Source organism: Ambystoma mexicanum, chromosome 13 (genome assembly GCF_040938575.1).
Source record: "Ambystoma mexicanum isolate Mex_15411 chromosome 13, UKY_AmexF1_1, whole genome shotgun sequence".
Taxonomy (NCBI): Eukaryota; Metazoa; Chordata; class Amphibia; order Caudata; family Ambystomatidae; genus Ambystoma; species Ambystoma mexicanum.
Window position 1 is genome coordinate 480,388,651 of NC_090938.1, and position 21,834 is coordinate 480,410,484.

The window sequence follows — 21,834 nt, forward strand, 5'->3', positions numbered from 1 at the left end:
GATAATTCAGGAGGGTGACCTGGGTGTTGCTCTCGGAGGATTCTGTGAGGGTAGCCATCGTATTGCACAAAAAGTAGCCTTTTCACCAGAGGATCTTTAGTGATAGTCTTTGCATAGCACTTGGAAAGGTTGTGCAGTGGATCAGAGTGCTGCACTTATTGGAGTGCAAGAGGGCGAACAAGTAATGGACTCTAGGTGATTGCAGAATATGTTCCACTACAAGGAACGCAGGTGTTGGCAGAATGCTGCCTTTACGATTAAGTGGGGTCTTGAATGTATCCACTTAATGATAGCTGGAAGCATGCAGAACATATCCACCATAATTTATTAACCCAGACATTTTCGAATTTTGCAGAATTTACCAATTCTAGGCTTTCATTTCTTTATAACCAATGCATTTTTCCTCCCACACTGCGCTTTGAAATTAAACCACGCAGCGGCCACACGCATCTTTCACATACAACTGGAACGACACTCACAACAACAAATTTGAACTCTAGCTACATACATAACTGACTATTCTCTTACATACACCCTCCAACTTATTTCCCTTGTGTACATCTCTCCACACACATACATACATACCAATTAGACATGGGTGGGATAGCAGAGACTCTTCCAAGCCCTCATAACCCTTATATGTCCATTATGCACACATTCATACCAGCCCCTCCTAACTTTCCTATACTTCTGATCCTCCGCGGGCTTTCAACCTACAGGGCGTTGGGGCCATACCCATGGTGAAAGGTGCTATAAAAATGAAATGAAAGACCAGAAGCATTTAGGGCACCATCACAGTGCTTCTACATTTTTACCATGCATATGGAGAAACAATCTATGTACTAACCTGGGGTTGGAGACGACTGGGTAGTGAGGAGATTCTTAGAGACAAGAGAGAACGAGGGGCAGCTCTAAGACCCATTGACTATTCAATAAAAAAACTCTCCCTTCAGCTGAGATTCAAAGTGATTATTGTGCTATCTAAGACAGCAGTTTCTCATTTCATTTTTGTGCAAAATGGATATGGTGCCTATTAACCACCCTTCTCCACCACCTGACAGTTCGACTCCGGCTGCTCTGCCACACTACCACTTAGAGAGTATGGTCAGCTTGAGGCAAACACTAGCATTACCCAAGTTCGGAAGAAACCCAAAGACCATGGGTCTTAAGAAATCTCTCCGGCTCCTTGCTTTGCTGCATTCCTAGAGAGCATCAAGGTTCAGCAGTTGAGCTGTTTGGGGTGGAACAAGTGGCTTGGAGAGTCAGGCCTAAATCGGGTGCCACTGCTGTGGGAGTAGTCTTCAGAAAGCTTTTATGCAAGGCACATATCCAAAAGGATTTCCAACAAACTAGAAAAACCCTGTTTTTTCACACCCTGCTTACCGATGTAAGAAAGACAGTTGTAACCCTTTAGTTAATTCAAGTTTCAGTGTAGACCATTTATTGAAAATGTAAGGTGAATATTAAACTGAGGGCTGTAGTGGAATCGTGTTTTTGTGATAAGGTCTGAAGAAAAAATATAAAACGAATGCACTTATGTGGGTCGTTTGCGGTTTGTGTATGCATGTCATTTGAGTATTCTACATTTATGCGTTTCACTGTTTTGGGTCAGTCGCATTTTTTTCTCTTTTTTCTTTCACTTATTCAGCCATTTTGAGATAGTCTTGTGTCAAAGTTAAGAGCTTTGCCCAGGTCATGAAATGGTGGGCAATGGGTTTGGTGGCGGAGGTCAGCTGGCAGGGTTAGTCATGGTGTCCCTGAGGAGAAAATTTAGATTTCCTATAGCTACTCCCCCTTTGGGGGTGTGGCCTTGGCATGGGCCCAAAAAAGAAAAAAGAAAAGCCCAGGATTTGAGAGAAAAAAAGAAAGGAAACAAGATGCTTCGAACCGACTGCCAAGTGGGGATTCCAGTCAGAACCCGTACACGCTTGTCCGGCATGTACAAGTGTTTGTTTCCTTCACAGGGAACAATAGCCTAAGTAGAGTGGATTACACGCACCGTATGGGGATAGCAGAGAGTCTTGGTGTCTGTGGGAGTATTTCCAAGATCCGAGGTGTTGCAGCATTAGCACTTATGTTTCCCCTCTATGTTTCTATTTTTCTGCAGCATAAAAGGTAGGAGAGGAAGGTTACATACGTGGATGACTGTTTGGTGCAGTTTGCCTTCAGCCCGATATGGTGGCTGTATACCTGTGCCTCCGTAGTTAGCCAATGGTAAGAAGAGAAAAGACCCAGAAGGAGACAGTCTCATACATGCGGTTCATAGACTGTTCTGGGTTCATTGCTGGACAGTATATTGTAATGGGTTAGGCATTACACCACACTGTATTGTTCCACTCTCTTGGGTTTAGTCCCTGATTGCACTGTGCAGGTTTTCCTAGTTATTAACACTACCAATTCATGACCAGCATCAGTGGGTGCACACCTCCCTGCTGGGCATCATTTATTTCAGTATAAAGCCTTAATGTTCATCTTTTCCGTTTACGGCCCATGCTGGTAGCCAGGGGGGTATTCCAGTTTTTCTTTACCGTCTCCCTCATCCCAGGAGGTAAACCCCTTTGGCTCATCCAAACTGAGTGTAGCGGAACGCTACGTGACCTGCGATTCTGAAGGAAGCACCTCGCTTCTATTTTTATGTGCCTGTGCGTTGTAACCAGCTATGATATGGACATTGTGAAGAGAAAGCGTATTCCAACACGCTTCTGTACGTGTTTCGTCGACATAGAGTTAAAATGGACACCGTTTGATTTGCAATTTGTTTGGGCCTTCATCGCCCAGGCAACCAACTGTGCAAACCGATTGGCCTCAAATGGAATCCTGCAACCAAATCAGACATAAGCCGGCCCCCTGAAAAGGCTCCTGTCCTGAGATGCCAGGCGCCAGAAACGCTGCCCTTTTTTTCAAACCTCTCCACGCATATCTGCGTGCCTCACCTGACCTTCGCTTGCTCAAAATATACTTGCACGACTACATCTAGCGCTGACTTTGAAGCTGTGCCGGCATCGGCCACCTCACCTATGGGGAAAGCGCCGCTACTCAGACAATCCGTATAAACATAGCTCAGCGTATGCCTAGGCCGCACTGTTCGCACATCGCTGAACATCTGTCTTTATTACAATTGAATGTAACGCACATTACGTTTGCTATCAGTTTACATTATATACATTGATTTTACACTGATGTTCTACGGTCATAGCAGCACTGCCCTTAATGCCCATACTGCATACACCTTAGCGTCCACCTCTGGTGTTAAGCCACATTTGCTTTACTTTGCTGTCCTCCCATAGCATCTACTTAAGTAGTCGAACGACAGCGCACACCAAGTGTCGAACTGTTATGTGATGCTTATACCTGCCTGTAATTTGGTTCGTTCTAGAGAGCTATTGCACTAACTCCATACTGCTTCGCATATTGCCGACTTTCCCGATTGATTTAGATCACCATGCATGCCAATGCCCACTCTTGGGCTCCTTCTACCTTGTGCTAATGGACGTTATGTCATCCTAAATGCTGCCTAGCACTAGCGGTTCTGATCACAAATGTTTAGCGCACTAGTCTAATGTTTCTTAATGCTGTTTGGCGTATTAACTCAATGCTACTCCTAGTCCCCTCAAAGTGCATAGTGTACTACCATATATCCGTTGTCCCTTTGCTATTTGCTAGTCAACTACTGCACTAATTCATGTTCTATTTGCGCTTGAATGTCAATTCCTAAGTTCTTTGCATTATGTAGCTGCTTGACATTTAGACTAAGCGCCTTATCCTAGCCTACATAGCCCACAGCCTCTTATGCTCTTGCATTAACTTGGTAGTTTATTTGTACCGCGCAGCGAACCCTCAGGTAACTGGGAGCTTAAAGCTTAAACATAGGTTACAGAGTTATGAACACAATGATCCACAGATAATGCAGGTAATTTACAGGAGAATTTGCAAATGAGACGGTAATTTACAGGAGATACAGGTTGGACCCAGGGAAATACAGAGACAGAATACAACAACTGAGAAGTGCAGGATGACCAGGTTACAGAATGTGGTCGTGGAAGGGAGCATTAGGATGCAGTTTCCGGCGGGGAAGTAACAATGGGCTGGGTAGGGTCAGTCTAGCTGGGCTAGGGACTGATCAAACGGCGAGTTTCCCGAGGAGCCAGCTCTTTACTTTGGCTCTGAAGGTCCAGAATGCAGGTTCCGTCCTGAGGCTAAGGGGGAGGGTATTCCATTATTTGGCAGCTAGAACGGGGAAGCTTGCTCCCCCTGCTCTTTTTAGAAGGAATCCAAGCACAGCTAGGCAGTGTGAGTAGATGGTCCTAGTTGGTCTAGTGTGCTAGTGTATGTTAAATTTATCAGCAAGGTATTTGCGGGCGGTGTTAGATAGACACTTGTGGGTGATGACCAGCGTGCGGAAAGCGATTCTGTCCCGTATTGGGAGCCAGTGGGGGTCCTGCCTGAAACTAGTGATATGCTTGGATCTTGATATATTTAGTAGTGCTGCTCTTAAGGTGTCACTTTGAAGGACCTGGCGTTTGTCAAGGTTCCCTTCAGAAATGCCTACGAAGAGAGTGTTGCAGTAGTCGATCTTGGATAACACTAGAGCCCTGGCTAGTGTGATGCAGCTACTGGGCGAAAGGAATTGTTTGCAGGCGTTAATTAGTTTGTTAGTGTAGGCCATGGAGGATGCAGTCGAGTTCACCTGCTTAAGGGACAGTGTGGAGTCTAAGTAGACTCCCAAAGTTTTGATCTCATTGGCCACTTTGATAGGGTTTCCATCGATGGAGGCATAGCGAGGTTCTAATTTGTTGAGGCGGGCTTGAGGGCCGACGATAAAACTGAGCGCTTGATCGTCGTTGAGGCAAAGCCAGTGGCCTGCCATTCACGCCTGGATTTCCAGGTATATCTCGTTGATTCTTTTACAATCAGTTTCATCGCTTCCAGAGAGGGTGATAAGAACCTGTGTATCATCTGCATATTTGGTATATGTGACACCCAGGTTATCAAGATGGTCAAAGAGGAGCTTGGTGAAGATGTTGTAAAGCGTTGGGGAAACGCACAAGCCTTGTGGTACGCCGCAATGGATGGGAATCGGATCTGCTGAGGCAGATGGTGCAAAGACCCTTGTGGTGCAGTTGGGCAGGAAGGATTGTATCCAGCTAGAACCGTTACTGGAGAAAGCAGCTGCTGTGGACAGGTGCTCAGTGAGGATTTGATGATCGACAAGATCAAAAGCTGCTGAGAGGTCTAACTGCACGAGCATGGCAAGCTTACCGTTGTCCTTAGCCTCGTCCATTTGGATTTTGAGATCCGGGAGGGCTGTTTCTGTTCCATGTCTGGGCCTGAAGCCAGATTGTCCAAGGCCAAGTAAGTTGTGATCCTCCAGGTGTTTCTGGATTTGGAGTTAGGCCACTCTGTCCAAGATCTTAAGGATATATGGAACGGTGGTGATGGGCCTATAATTCGTGGGTGTGTTAGGATCTAGGCTTTTTTTTCTCTTTTTAGAAGGGGCATGACCCAGGCTTCCTGGAGGTTTTTGGGTACCATATTGGTCTCGAAGGAGGAGTTGATTAGTACTGAAATGAAAGGGGTCAGCTCATTAGCGCCTTCCTAGGTGACTGAGGCTGGGCAGAGATCACCTTGGCATTTGGAAGGTTTGAGAGTTGAGATTTTCCTCTTCTTTAGCCGATACCGTTGAAAAGGAAAAAGGTGGACAGTCTGGGGTGTTAAGCGGAGGCTAGCAGGAGGTGGAGGGGGTGAAGTTCTTGGCAAGACTGCTCTTTTCTTTTGCACAATTCTGGATTGGCGTAGAGCAATTTTGTCTGCAAGAGCTTTCTGGATGTTAGCACACCAGATTGCGTCTTTAGTGCAGGTTTCCGAGGGTCGTGCTGGAGACTCTAGTTCACTAAGAATATTAAAGAGATCTTTAGTCTTGGATTTGGCATTGTGGATGCAGTTGTCATAGGTTGCCTTTTCTGCACTAAGGATGGCAGATTTGTATGCTGCTGCGGTAAAAAGAGTCCTGTTTGTTAGGTGATTTTCTCCAAAGGGCTTCTGCTGCTCTTTTGGCATTCCGAATGATTTTTAGGTCAGGCGTAAACCATTTGTTGATGTGTGCTGTTGGTTTGGCTTTGGCAAGTTTGATGGGGGCGATGCTATTCACAGTGGCCTCAATAGTGTCCTTATAAAGATCCACAAGCTTAGTTCCCTGAAAGTGGATGGGTCGAGGACGTTCTGATCAGGGGTCATAGGTTTAGGAGCATTAGGTTACGGTTACTCCTGGTGAGGACTTGTGGGGCGGTGTGGGGGGTGGTCGGTGCATTTCCTTGGATGATAAAGGAGATGATGTGGTGGTCGGACCAAGCGGTCGGGATATTTTGGAGGATGGTTGTAGAGCAGTTGAGAACTGCCAGCCAATCCAGGGTTCTGCCTTTATTGTGGGTTGTGGCAGTTGCACACTGGTTAAAGCCAAGTTGGGAGATGGTGTTTTCCACAGAGATGCGTTGGTGTCGGTTTATAGTCATAAAATCGAAAACAAAAAAGTCGAAAGTCAAAATATCAACAAAAAAAAAGTCGAAAAAAAGTTGAATTTCTTTTTTATTCGAAATGGGGGGTCTCCCCCCCCCCCCAACCCACCCTTTTTTATTTATTTATTTTTTTAACACGAGAGCCAAAAAATACAAAAGAAATCATTTGACTTTTTTTTCGGCATTATTTTTTCGATTTTTTAGACTTTCGACATTTCTTTTTCGATATTTTGACTGCACACCGTTGGTATCGTTGGGATCGGAGAGACCCAAGTTGAAGTCAGCAAGAAGTATTATTTGTGAGCTTGGTTTGGTGTTATTGGTCAGTAGATCAGATATGTCTTCCTCGAAGGAAGAGATGTGACCTAGGGGACGGTAGATGAGATGGATGAGGATGGTTTGGGTTGCTGAGGGGGAGCTTGGCTGAGAGTAGTTCCATTGAAGTAGGGCTGGCAGTGGGGGAGGCTATGAGACGGATGGATGTTTCAGCGATGAAGGCTACTCCGCATCCTTTGCTGTTCTCTCTGTCCTTCCTTATTATAGAGTAGCCATCTGGGATAGCTAATGAGTGTGCTGGGCCTGATGCAGCCAGGTCTCAGTGATTGCCAGGAAGTGAAGGTCATTGCTCGTGATTAGGTCTGCAATGTCCAAGGCTTGGGCGACCATGGAGCAGGCATTAATGAGTGCGCCTCTGATAATGGGGTCTTTATCTGAACTTGAGGTTCCAGGAGCATTGGGTGCTGCGGGAGAGAGAAGAGGGTTTTTGGTGAGAGGATGCTTGGGCTGGCATGGTTGGCGGGTTCTCCAATGGTGGGTTCGGGGGGCAGAACCTTCCGATGCGGGACCTGTGAACAGAGTCTGAGGTTTCTTGCCTCCACTGGGCAAGGGGTCCAAGGAGGGGTGGGGCTGCAAAGTGGTTAATCCATTCAGTGGGGATAAGGGTGGAAGTCGAAGGGAGGCGAGTTATACATTTGGTGCCAGTGGATGGCTCAATGAATATGTGGGAGAGTTGTTTCGATGAGTCTAGGTGCGGTGGGAGGAGGCCGTCTGGTTGAGGGGGTGCATTGAGGAGGGAGAGGACAGATGCCATGGTTAGTGTAAAATACACCATAGTACAGGGGTAGTTCTGGAGGTGTAGTGCAGGCCGGTAGTGAGGCAGCAGGATAGTTCCCTGTAATGCCGTGGGCTAGAACTTACTTGGCAGTTAGGTAGTGATCTGCTTGCTGGGCCAGTACTAGTCAATGAAAAGGACTGGTTCACTTATTAATCAATAGGCCAGTGCAGGTGGAATGCAGTAGAGCAGGACACAGGTGCAGAAAGTAAGTACAATTAGCAAGGCAATAGGCCAGCTCAGATAGGATCATAGGTCCGCAGTGCTACTAAATTCGAGAGAGCATAGGGCCAGTGCAGATCGGTTGCTGGTGGGCAGGTAGGCCAGTACTGGTAGGATGCAGTGGGCCTGGGCACCGGGTTATAAGGTGCATTAGGCTAATACATTCAGTGGGTAATAGTGTGGTGCAATAGCATGTGGGCTGAGCGATCTACATGAGCTTAGCGAATACAGGTGCATTCACAGCTTATAAGTTATTTGTTCATGGCAAGGTATAGAGAATACAGTATGTTTGCATGAATTATGAGAGTACATGCACAGCAGGATTAGATATGCATTTGTAAAGTGCCACAATAGCAGTAGCAGGTTATGCGTTGTACAGCGGTCCATGTTAAAGTGAGTGGGTTAGCAAGGTAAGGTATTTAAGGTAAGTAAGGCGAGGCATGGTAGTGTCCTTTGCAGTTGTACACACAATACTATGATCAGGATTTCAGTTGGATTTCTGCTGCACACAGTGAGGAAGGTACCACTTGGACAAGAGTTGCTAGATACAATTATCATGCAGGGTACGATAGAATCAGGGTTTGGGGGATGCCAAATTATAGCTTGCAATGATTGGCCCATGGTTAGGTCACAATGCGCTATGAGCAGTTCCCAGTGTTCACAGTGAGAGGCACAATGGACTATCGCGTTAGGGCAGCATGGTGCGCACAGACGGGTACATTTTCCAAGATGCAGGTGACAAGATTAAACACAATGCACACAAGAGCTCAGGAGATCGAGGTTTTACACACAGCTGTATCGCTGACTGGGCACTTTGTATGAGAAGGTATGGGTATAGGCAAAGTGTTGTAAGAGTCAGAAAGTCATGCTAGCAGTAAAGCCAGGGTAACACTTCCAGTATGGACATTCCATTTCTCTGTCCCTTACGGCACCAACAGGCACAGACAGGCGGGCCTTGTCCAGAGGGCCTTTACCGAGGAGGTGCCGGCTTCCGCCTCCGGTTGCCAAGGATTGGCTATGTAGGCAACCTTTGTAAATAAAAATAATACGTTTCAGGCGGCGGCCATTTTCGACACGAGGGAATCGCATGTGAAACTAAATGATTTGCTTCGCGAGGGTGGAGGCTGCACACACTATGATGGGCACACGTGAGCAGGGTGTTGGGTCAGGAATACGCTCACTCACGTTTGCAGGATTTCTCTAGGCACAGCTTGCAACACCACATGCTATCCTAGCTATGTACGCGTTAGCCATAATTATCACAAGTCTTCTAAATACACTTACCCCACTACACTTCTACTCACTATGGCATCATATGTTCCAACCACCTATGCAAAGTGAAATAATGACAACTCCCAGTCATTCACTATAGCCCAACATGCCTCACTAAGGGCACCTAGCATAGCCTTATCCATGGCTACTAAACTACCACTGTCAGACAGTATTACCCCCAACCTCATTTCTACTCTACTTCAAAAAGGTGACCAAACCTATCTGCAGTGCTCAAACCACGCCATATAACTCCCAGGCACTCGCACCAGCCTAATGGCTTAAGCTCTTCACTACCAGACCTACTCTGAACCAACCATGTCCAACTAAAATTAGGAACACTAGACTAGGCTCTAGATCTTTGACAATCAGACCTCCACTAACCAATAAAGGTAATAAATCCAATATCAAATCTGCATCTACAAATCTCATATCGGCCAACCCTTCGAACTGCATAGTCTCCAATGTGCCTCTTGCACTCAAAAATACCACGGCTACCAAAAATACTTTAAATCTACACTACCTTACTTATTAAGGGGCCGCTTATAAATGCCAGATCTGTGACAGCTCACACTCTAGATATTGCAGACCTCATCACCAAAAATAACCTCGACTTCTAAGCCATAACAGAGATTTGGTTTCACACTGCATCTGGCCAGACACTCACTCGCTATACCAAACAAGATAGAGATTCCGCCAAAGGCAGTGGCGTTGCCTTTATTGCAAAAACATCAATAGACCTACGACCCATTCGTAGCCAAACATTCCCCTCAAGCGAATTATTATCCATAAAGTTAACCCATCATGGCTTCTCAAACCACAACCATCCACCTTATACACAGACCACCAGGAACTGTATCGTCCTTTGAGGAAGACATTACCATACCTAATTGCCAACTCTAAACCAGGGGCACAAGTCTTGCTGCTAGGAGACCTCAATTTAGGCCTGCACGACCCCAAAGACAATAATGCCTTAGCTGTCGCCAATAGTGTAACATAACTTTGCTTCACCCATCGTATCTTCCAACCAACCCATAACTAAGAGAGAACATTAGATTGGATCTCAGATATCAACATTCTCTAACACACCTTGCGCCTGGTCTGACCACCATATCATCTTATTTACCTTACAGGATAGCAACCGACTAAACCACTGCATCTCCTGCACTCCCCCTATACTTACTAGGAACATAAGTAATTTAACAGCACAGAAACGAATCCTACTAGTACAACCAATCATCAACTTTCCCATTCCTACCAATGAACCATCTTCCCTAGTAGATATGTACAACGAAACACTACGTAACGCCATCAACACTATGGCACCGGTGAAAGTGCGAAAGGCCAAACCACACATTTAAACACTTGGTTCACCCTGAACCTTAGAACTTTGCGTAAAAACAAAGCACCTAACAAAGATAACTTCCTAAAAGCCTCCCCCGACTTACAAAATTGCCATTTACCAGACCAAAAGTGACACGAACAACGAGAGAATCACCAAAGCAAAATCAAGCACCAAAGAATTATTCATCATCCTCGAGAAATCTGGAGTCACCCACACCTGTGGCTAGCACTAAAGAACAGACTTGGTGCACCAATATACAGAAAGCCTTACTAGACAAAATTGAGCTCTTACAAGCTAAAATGGAGACCAAAAAGCTCAGCCTTACCACCAACCCTCCCCAACGCCTGCTTACAGTACGTTCCCCTAACGTCCACAGCTTGTTTAAGTTCTCACCTCTCTCCACTAAGGATGTCGAGGGCATAATTACGAATATGAAACCATCAAAATGTCAGGGGGACATCTGCCCCGCTACGATCATTAAAGAGTCTGTAAAGTCTCCTTTTATTACCTCTATAATCAATGCTTTTGAAACAAGCACACAGTACCCACTAATCTGAAAGACGCCTGGGTCCTCCCTTTACTAAAGAAGCCCACCCTTGACCCCAACCCCTCAAACTATAGACCGATCACCACAGTGCTGTTCCTTCTGAAAATCCTTGATAGGGCTACCTACCTACAGATTCAGGAACATCTGGAAAATAATAACTTACTGGGCCTCTGTCAATCTCGCTTTAGATCTAGACACGGCACTGAAACAGCCTCGTTAGATTTAAAAACACAAACTGACAACATAAAAGACACAGGTAATCTAGCTCTCCTACTAGTGTTTGACTTATCGGCTGCCTTCAACTTAGTAAACCTCAAAGTCTTATGCAACCACCTCACGACTGCAGCCCATTTCTCGGACAAAGCGACCGCTTGGATACAATCATTTCTAGATAATAGAACTACGAGAGTGTTCTCACCCATTGTGTCAGCAGAACCAGCACCAGTCACTTGCAGAGGCTCCCATGGCTCTCGTGTATCCCGACACTCTACAATATTTTCACAAAGCCCCTCTTCAATGATTTAGACCATTTGGTTGTCTCCTACCCTAACTATGCGGATGACACCCAAATTCTCACCCCTATCATTGGTTGTTCGAGCATGGACTCAAAACTCCTGAATGACATACAAGCCTGGATGGAAAAACATGGACTCTTGACAAGACAGAGCTACTCCTTATAGGATCCCAAACCAGACTCAATAGACCAGACAGTTTAACATGTTCATTATTGACAGTAATATTATAAAAGTCTCTTAGGAAGTAAAAATGTTAGGCTCGACTCGTCACTAACATTGACTAGACAAGTCAACGTGACAGCCTCTACACTACAGCTTACCCATGTAAATTAATCAATGCTTGCAAACTGTTCTTAACTAAAGCCAATTGCTTCACCATAGCCAGGGCACTTGTCCTATACAAATTAGACTACTGCAATGCCCTCTACCTGGTGACCAACCAAGGGAACCTAAAAAAGTTGCAAATATTACAAAATAACGCACTTAGGTCAGCGATGAACTTCCCGAGGTCCCACCATATATCGGAATTGAGACACAGTGCACACGGTCTCAATTAAACAAAGAATTGCACTCAAAACACTCTCAATCACCCATAAATGTCTTCCTAACCTAGCACCTAAATACCGGTGCAACAAATTTTCACGAAACATCTCAGAGCGACCAACTAGATCTTCGCAACAACAACTTCAGAAGGCAGGGGGCAGTAGTTCCCGGTTCTAGCAGCTAAAAAAGCTGAATACGCTGCCTATAGCCCTAATAGCAGAACCATCCTTCACCAAATTCAGATAAAATGTAAAACTTTGGCTCACTTCACAGGAAATGTAATGTGTTCCTACTGCAACTTTAACTATTCTTTCTGTACTTGACCCGATGTATCATTTAATTACTGTACGTTATTAATTGTATGTAAATATGTAACACATGCACCTGTAAGAAATGCGCCCAGATACCGAAGGGTTCGGTGCAGTATACAAATAAACAAAATACATATACGAGTCAGGTGTATGTTTTACAGCTGAACTACGTTGTACATTTCCGTTGCCATATTGGGATCCTGCATTTCCCATGGGGAGCCTGACACAAGGGAATTGAGATTGCTTTGCAGCAAACAGATCACTCCCCCCCCCCCCCCCCCCATGTATACCTAGTCAGGTTTTTTCCTCATGGTTCGAATGGGTTTCCCATATTCCCATGGACAGGCACAAATGTCGCTCGGGCAGGTTGTATGAGGGTCATTTCTTTGGTACCGGTTGCAATGGTCTTCTGTGTGACTTGTTTTGTACATGGTAGACTGCAGCTATCAAGTAGAGGGGGAGACATGTTTTATCGTGATTAGCTATTTATTTCTTAAACAGTGTATGTCCATTGGGGCACATGACCAAGAGGTTATTTAAAATGAGTGTACAATGATTTGTGCAACCCACAGGTAATGTGCTTATTCATTAAGCTCTGAAGGAACAGCTTGAAATTATTAAATATGTACCGTTTGGTCATATTTATCATGCTTGAGTTTCATCTTGCGGAGAACACATTGTTTTATCCAGAAATATAAATTCTTTTATCACAGGTCATTGAGACAGACATGTGCTTATAGTCAAAGTCTACCCTGCAGGTTGGGAATTTTAACCAACAAAACGCAGTCCTGCTCTTTATTACAGTCAGGGACGGTCCCATAGAAGGTGGCAATCTGTTTTGTCCTTTGAGTGTCCTGGAAAGCTTGCCCATTAGTTCCTCCCCATAAGGTACTAAGATGGTAGGTGAACAGACAATGTGGGGTTTCCTGGCCTATTAAGGTTAAATTTCCCCTCCCGGAAACTCGGAAAAGCCCATGTGTGCAGTAAGGTGTATAGGCCCCTCCATATGCTGGTAGGGCAACTGCAAGCTTTCAGTAAGGTTATGGAGGCTTTCTGATCTGTGCCTCCAACACACTTTCATAATGCATCGACTACCAAAGGTCTACCCTGAAGATGCACGTAAAAGGGACTACTGTAATAAAAAAAATGGGTTGTCTGTGGGATCATTTCTTGAAAACAAAAGCTTAATCAAGTTTGTGAGGAATTCGACCATCCGCGGATGCATTCGTCTGGGCTTTGTTATTTTTTAAAGAAACTGAATGATGGGCGATCAACCTCGGAAAATGTGTGGGGCTAAACCGCACATATTTTCCTATGCACTTCACAACGAAATACATCTGTGTACTCTGGGGGGACACAGCCTACAGGCGCAGTCCTCCCTGTCACATTTAGTTGGAAATGTGACAGCCAGGAGTACATTAAAGCATCAAGAGGACGAGGGCAACACCGTCCTCCTGCCATGGCCAGCCTAATTAAATATGAAAGGCTCCATGGATACGCCGTGCCAATTGTTAGTCTGCTGGTAGTGGCGCATAATGATTAGTTAATTGAAGCAGGCCTGCGGGAGGCCTGGTTGCAGAGCTGACAAAGGGGACAGGAAACCCAACATCTTTTTGATACATCTGTGTCAACCTGAAGTCAGCTCCCGCCCCTTAGTATGAAGGGCAGAAAATGACATGTCTGGGACAAATGTTTACAGTAGGCCATCCCTGCAGGGGGAAGTAGTATGTGTAACGCTCACCTGGTTCCCACGGAGGCGCGGCATCGAAGGCGCAGAACTCTGAAGATGGACAGGAAGGGCCCCTCTATTCTGGCTTCCCTGGCTCGTTGGATACCCTCCTGTGCGTGAAAAGGGAGTATTACCAACTGTGGAACAATTCTCAAGCCTCCCACTCCCTTCCAACCCTCCACGATACCTCCTCCACGATTCCCCGTGAAGCCTCACCTTAGGGTTTGGAAGGATGAGCTCTCCATCCTGCTTCTGATGCAGGGGCGCGTTGAAACCCAGTTACTTCACTGGATTGAGGATTGATGAGAGTTCAGGTAAGCTTGACTGTTCAGGTAAGGCGCTGTAAAAGTTCTGTTCAAAAGTTCAAGCTTAATAATAATGTTCGTTGTCTAATTGCAGCAAGCGCTAATGCTTATGTCTTTTTCCCCTTAGGGGCCGGGGTTCGGAGTGCCGGAGATATGGCGCCGACCCGAAGTGAAACAGTTCTGGATGAGTGCTCAGGTAATGTCTTTGCATTCGCTCATTCAATGTCTTTGTCTTTTTTCCCCAAAGGGGCCGGGGTCCGGAGATGCCAGGAAGCGGCAGGACCCAAAATGCAGTGGGAATAATCCAACAGGTAAGACTTAAAAGGAAACTAAGCTTTCCTTATTCCTTTTCTCCCTCTCACCTTGTTCTTGTCTTTTTTCCTCTAGGCGCCGGGGCGTAGCTGAATCCGAAAGATCGCTGCTGAAGATGGAAGCGCCTTGCAAAGGTGAGTAAAATGCAGCGCTGCAGCGATCGAAACAAAATGCCTTTAAAATGATGTCTTCCTTTTCAGGGCCATTGGAGAAATGACTCCGGGATGCAGATTTAGCAGGTAAGGGCTTTTCTTCTCCTATTCTCTTCCTTTCTCCCCCTGCAGGTGTTCCAGGGTGCTGGCAGGCGTGGCTGAAGTCAGGATGCAGGAGCTGACACGGTGAGCGTCCAGCTGCTAGGTGCAGAACAACGCGAAGCACGTGTGGCTGTTCGGGTGGGGTTTAAATAGCCTTGGAAGAAGTTCCTGGTATGTATCCTTCCACCAATCAGGTTTGTATCCTTCCCCGACCACACCCGGGTGGTGAAGTAGTCCTACAGGTAAAGTAGTCCCATTCAGGCCTCAAGAGGGCCTGGATGAAGCAGCAAGGTCTGCATCAGGTAAGTGTGCACCCAAGCACTTAAACACATATCCTCTTCTATGAGCCTGGCGCCTAAGGCGCCAGGACTGAGTCCAAAGGGCCCCGACTTGGGCCCGCTGAGACTTCCCTGGGGAAAATGATGTCTGCCTCTGGGGTTGCTGGGCCCGGCCTGGCTCCTTGGAGGTAGGCATCATGACAGTATGTGATTTGATGGAGACAAAGTCTGTTCTCGCAACTAACTTCAAGGGAGACCTGCGCTTTGATCAGGAACCACAGAGAGCTTGATTAACCAGAGTGACCCTTTGATCCACAACAGACAGGTAGATAAGTGGGACTTAGTAGTACACACGTTCACCCCTTTACGTTTCCTGTTGCAAAGCACTCTGGTTATGACCTCATGCTTAACAGAAGATGGTTGGTGGGGAACCAGGATTGGTTCATTAAGGTAGGCTTAGCCTGCATCAATCACTGGGGGCCCATTTGTCTTTAAGGAGGGATGAGGCCTCTCTTCGCAGATCTGAAGACTTTGCTTGGAATAACAAGGAGGAATAATTTGGACCCTGGCTGAAGGTACAGTCTACCTTACAGCTTCTGCCAGTGAAGGAAGGCCAGGATTTCCAAGAGGGAAGCAAGATCCCTCCCCTAAACATCTCCCAGGGAACCGAGGGAGATATTGAATCCAGAGGACCCTCTAGAATCTCCAGAACCGGTACCGAGCCAGCACACAGCGTGTCCTGCTAGGCTCTGCAAGCAAGCTTCCTAGGTGGGAAGTGCCAAAGAGCCTCAGAACTGAAAGGAGGACAAGGCTGTTGCCTGCATCACTCTCCTCAGCTTTGGGATGTCTGCCTTAAAGGACGACACAAGCCCAGTGAAGAAGCTAGGAGTAGTGCATCAACCAGCGTCCCCTTTTAAGGGACACTTTGGAGGCAGTCGTGCCCGCGAGCTGCAACCAACAGCACTGCTGACTGTTGTCACGCCGGAGTCGCTCAAGCCATCCGAGACGCCTCGACCAGTGCTCAAGACCTGCCAACCAGCACTGAGACAATGAATCCTGAGCCGCTGTGTAGGCCAGCCTGCAGCCGCCCATCCTGCCTCGCCTGCCACTCGATACCCGCAGCGGTCTCCAGTCTTGAGATGCAAAAGCTGCAAAACTCCCTGAAACTGCAAAACTCCCTGAAACTGCAAAACTCCCTGAAACTGCAAAACTCCCTGAAACTGCAAAACTCCCTGAAACTGCAAAACTCCCTGAAACTGCAAAACTCCCTGAAATGACTCGACGCGGTCGAGCACCAAGAAATACAAGCACAAAGTACATTGTGGTTCTGTCCCCCTGGTCCTTCTACGAAGGCCCCTAGTGAGAGTTTACGACCCATTGCTCCCTTTATGCTGAAACCAAGTATCCTTGAACATTGCGATTAATTACTTTACCAACTACCCTCCTGTCAGTATCCAAAGTACATCCCCGCCCTTCTTGGAACTGTCTGTCCTCTTTACAGGGTGGCTTGTATTTTGTAGTGTGTTAGAACTGTCTGCTGTGATAATAAAGTAGATATTTGTATACAACCTTGACTGGACAGTCCCTTTTATCAATGGGTAAAAATTGTATATTCGCTGTGTCGCAACTAACCAACGATCCATGACCTTTCGGAGATAAGCCTGCTGTTTCGTCCACGTTACCAAAAGTGGGCAAGCAGGTTTATAATTTACTTGTGTTTCCAATCTATTCAGATCCCTTCTGGCGTACAGGTGGGGTGAGGCGGATTGATGGTTTAGAAACAGATATTCATCCCTGGACCAATGGTGCCCCGGAAGTTGATTTGTCACAAAGTTGCAGCCATCTTGCTTTTGCTGTATACTCCTTTGTCTGTACAGATGTATAAAAAGACATTTGTACCCTACTCTTCAAGTCTCTACCATGTGAAATTTGCAATGGAATGTATTTTGCTCTTTGCATACTATACATTTGTGCAGATAGTGTCACATTTGCACAAGAGATTGAAGGCACTCTAATCCTAAAGAACCTGTGCAACATGCAAAAACCCAGAGAGCAGCAGTATTCGGTTTTACTTACTCGCCATACACGGAGGTAGTCTCCACTGGTTGCTAAAAGATCTGGATACACTCCTTTAGTGTCAGGAATCCACATAAGCTTTGTGGTAGGATATGGATGGTCAAAGGTGTTCCTGCAGATGAATTCAGAACTCTCCTCATCAAGACCAACAAGCTGCACCTAAAAGAACAAACAATAAAATTACTCTAAACACCTGCAGATTTCACTTTTGATAAGAAGAGTCACTTAAAATATGAGGACTTTACTCAAGGGAGGGTTTCAGCACTGAATAGCTTTAGCATTTTCTTTTGATGCTTCCTATGCCTGTAGAAAAGACCTTCAGCCGTTAAGTGGTATTCTGGTTAAGGGCCAATGCTGATGTAGTACTAGGACTGTTGACTCAAAACCCCATCTGCATACAGTTAGACATTCAATGCTAGGTGTACAGTGTATTCAGAAAAGGAACAGCTAGCAATTCAACAATACCGTATCCATAAGCATTAGTGCAAAATACATTGTTTGCAGTCACATATTTAGGGATTCAAACTTTACACATCATATTAGGCAGTTCTACAATTCCTGACAGCGTATGCGCAGGAAACATTAACGGGACATTACATCACAGAAAACCATATTGGTCACAGACTTGCTATACAAGCAGATTACCAGTGACAGCTATACAACATGAACCACCAGTGTTCTCAGTGGTTTATCAGTTTGAAGCTGCCTATATACGAAGATCTTTCTCCAAGATAAAAAGAGAAGTTTCAGTGAACCACTCATTTGTTTAGTTTCAAGATACGTTTAGTATCAGACCTATAAGGTCTTCTGATATACCTAGAAAACCGAGCCAGCAATAACAAGTAATTTCCAAACATTTTCAATAACAGCGATGTAATAACTTGATTATTAAAAAAAACTAAAATTACAGTCTTTTGTAGGAAACTCGAGGGGCACTAAGGGAACATAGCAAGTGCTAGAGTTCAGGAAAGTATCTTTAAGAGTTATTTATGTTCAGTTTTCCAAGACAAGAAAATGTTCCTCATAGGGTACAGTTATGAGAACCAGTCGCCACAGAAGATGAGAATTACAGCATGATTCAGGCCAATAGAATGCAAAACACAGTTGAAGGGGACTTGCCGAGACTCAAGACCACAATGATCTTGAATAATTCACCAACCCAGCGCCAAGAGAAGTATTCACACGGGTAGTTCCCAAAAACACAGCTCAGGAATAGCAAAACAAGTGAGTAAAAAAGATCTCTTGATGGTAGAGTTACAGGATCCCATCACCCAAGGACTTGAACCCCAGATGAAAACCAACCCAGCCATCTCAAGAAGAACAATCAGACTTCCATTGATGGGCCCCACAAGCCAGGAACGAACACACTGGTGAAAATGGCTCCAGAAGTTAGAGGAACCTGACCTAGCACACTCTGATGACTCCAAGTACAAAGAGGAGCAGCGAGCTAAGAAAACAACCCCATTGAGGAACCAGTGGAGGTGACCCAGCATGGCCTAGATTAGATGAACAGCAGAGGTTGGGGTCATTGGGGTCCCACACCCCTTCTTGAGGCCAGAAGCTTCCTACCTCAAAGTGGACAACTAAGGTGGTAATCCGTAGAGATGGTTCTAAAAGCGTCCCAGAAACAATCCCAATATATCTGGTGTGGAGGACCAGGGGTGGGGGCTGGGTGCAAGGACAACCCAGGAAGTCCACAGACAAAAACAGAAGTCAAGGATAAGGGAACCAAACCCAGCTAGTATGGGCATGGGACCGTACAATTGCTGCAGAAGCTTTGTGACCAATATCCTCCAGAACCCAAGTAAGTCATCTACCAAAATCCCAATACTGAATAAGGTCAAGCCAGCGGATATGAAACTAAGTTCACTTAGGAAAACATGGTTCCAACAAAAACATGAAAGCAGTAACCCTAGGTCAACTCCGCCGATCACCCCATACAGACCACAGAAAAAGCTTTAAAAAAAATACATTTTTATTATTTTAGTCAAATTTCATTTAAGAGGGTATTAAATAGTTAGGAATACACACAAGAATAAACATACAGAGATATAAAGTGCAATGTGTGTTAAAAAAGTGCTGGTCACGGAGGAAGGCAATAAACAATTCAATGCCAATAAACAATTCAGGGGAAGAATGACAGTAATCCCTCAAGTAGCTGTTCAGTAGCCAAGGCCACCATCTCCATCGGAGAAAAAATTATCTCTCCGGCGAGAGGAGCCGGGTCAACTGGACACTGATGAATATAACTATTTGATTCAATTGATACGTTGGTTAGTTGATAAAATCAACCTATCACATAGGCAATTGAAGAAAAAGGAACAATGAATTGATCCCAAATAGGGCAGTCCAATAGTATGATAGCACTGCAACGCCCCACAATTCTAAAGCCAGACACTAAAAATCTGACACACTAAAACATCTGTTATCTACCAAAATCCAAGCAGCATTAGCAGGATTACGGTCCCCCTATATTTTGCCACTCATCATAAGCCAATCACACACTGGGACACAAAAATGTTTTGGCAGCCAGCAAATCAGGCTGGCACTAAAAGCCGCCAAACACCCAGATCATTCAATACAGAATGCGTATTGGCCCTACTCTAAACCAGTACAACCACTTTAGAGGGTACAGTACTGGGCTCATAGTGAGCACAGGTATGCAAACCAGCCATTTTTGGTTTGCCTTGTTTCCCCAAACACACCCAAAATCAAAACCGCAGAGAGAAGAACTTAAAATATATTAGTACCCGAATGGCCACAAAAATGTATATTGGTCTACCGTAAATCCAGTATGAGATCTCATAGGATCATCTACTAAAAAAAAAACACCAAAAGGGAAGGAGAAAAAAAAACAAACTTAGGGGGCCCATAAAAAGGGACAGCAGAACTGCCAAAAATCGAATACTGCCCCATACATTAAAAAGGTATGCAAATATACCCTGCCATTTACCAGGAGTGTGGGAAAGGCAACCCTCCCAAGGCATATTACACAATTTGAGATCCGGGTCCGAAGTTAAGATTTGAGAAGGAGCTAAAAGCAGCTCCTCGGTGTCGAGCATCACCCAGTAGGGAGGAGCTAGCTGGGGAATTAGGAGCAAGTACACAACACACATGTAACTTCCACAGGTGAGCCAAACTAACTTTTTGACCATTCCGTATCATTCATTGCAATTTACATGTGACCAAGATGTGTCCCAATTCTTCTATATTCACATTCTAAAGCACTTGTAAGGCACCAGTTGGCCTCGTGAGCAAAAGGTAGCTGCTGTTTTCAAGCCAACCAGGCTCTTGTAGGCTATAAGCAGGAGCTAAATGGCGCCCAGCAATTACAAACCCTGTAAACCTAATCTGCCATTCCTGGATACCAATGGAGGAATGCCCCCTTCTTCAAACAGCCATAGGGAGGCCTCTCAAATTGACAATTTTGGGCTTCAGTGGCACTCAAATCATTTTAGTCAGAACCCAGCCTCCGTTTGGGCGACTAATAAGTACATATAATTGAGAAAAGGCTGCAGGATACCAGCCCTTGCGTTTAGGTAAATAGGTGGCAGCACAACTTCAGCTAAGAAGTGAAAGGTAGAAGCCTTAAGCCTGACCCTTTGTTTCCTTTTACCACTTTCTCATGTGTCCTCCTGACTCTACCTCCGCCCACTACTTCCTCCACCCCCAGCCGCCGCCAAGCTTACGATTCCTGGGGCATGACTTGTTCCCCAAGGGCACCCCCAAGACTAACCTTTATTTTAATGTGCGTCACTTGCGTGCCTCCTACTCTTTCCTGCATTTGGGTCTGCTTCTTCTGTGCCCCCTCATGCACCTCCCTCAGTGGACAGGATGCTGTAGATCCCGCACGTGAACCCCTGTGCGACGGCACAAACTTCCGCTGCAAACGGTACACAAACCACACAACCACTCCAGACAACTCCAGTCTCCATTATGCCCCCTTACTCCTGCCGGCCATTCTGTGGCAGACAACAAAAAACAACATCGAAATATGATTTTAACGCCTGTCAAGACACGTAGGCGATAAATGCATACAGCTTTTTCTACAACTAAAAGGCAGAGTTCTGTTGGGAAGAGGACATATCCTTATCCCCTCTCCTCCCACCTCCCCACCCCCCAAGAGCTTAAGAATAAGGCAAAGGTAATTATCAATAATGCAAGAGACCAGGGGCGCGTGGTGCCCTTATGATCCAACAATCACATTACTGTACATTTTGTAGGTATAGTATGCATGCGGGAATAGCGCCACCTAGAAGCTGAAACTAATGCATTATAGTATAGCTAGGGATAAATGGTACATGAAGTGGGCCACAAAGCTTGTACTTTAGTCATTTACCCACCAATTGACTGCCCATGGTCAGGATAATCACTAATCGAACACACTTCCTGCCTCTCCCCACCAAAACACATCCTCCTCTGATCGGAGCTAGCATTCTAACTCTCACCATCAAACTGTGTTGCCACTGTTTTTTCAAAGCAATCTGAGAGCCAATTACTTAATT

At 45.5% G+C, this 21,834-nt stretch overlaps 1 protein-coding gene across 1 annotated transcript in view; it reads right to left on the reverse strand.

The window, feature by feature from the left end:
• The window catches only part of DCAF7 (DDB1 and CUL4 associated factor 7), a 320,235-nt gene that overhangs the window by 228,710 nt on the left and 69,691 nt on the right, over window positions 1-21,834 (reverse strand). The window contains exon 2 of the mRNA XM_069634125.1: window positions 17,330-17,488. Coding sequence (XP_069490226.1) covers window positions 17,330-17,488 — 159 coding nt within the window. The remainder of the gene's footprint in view (window positions 1-17,329; window positions 17,489-21,834) is intronic.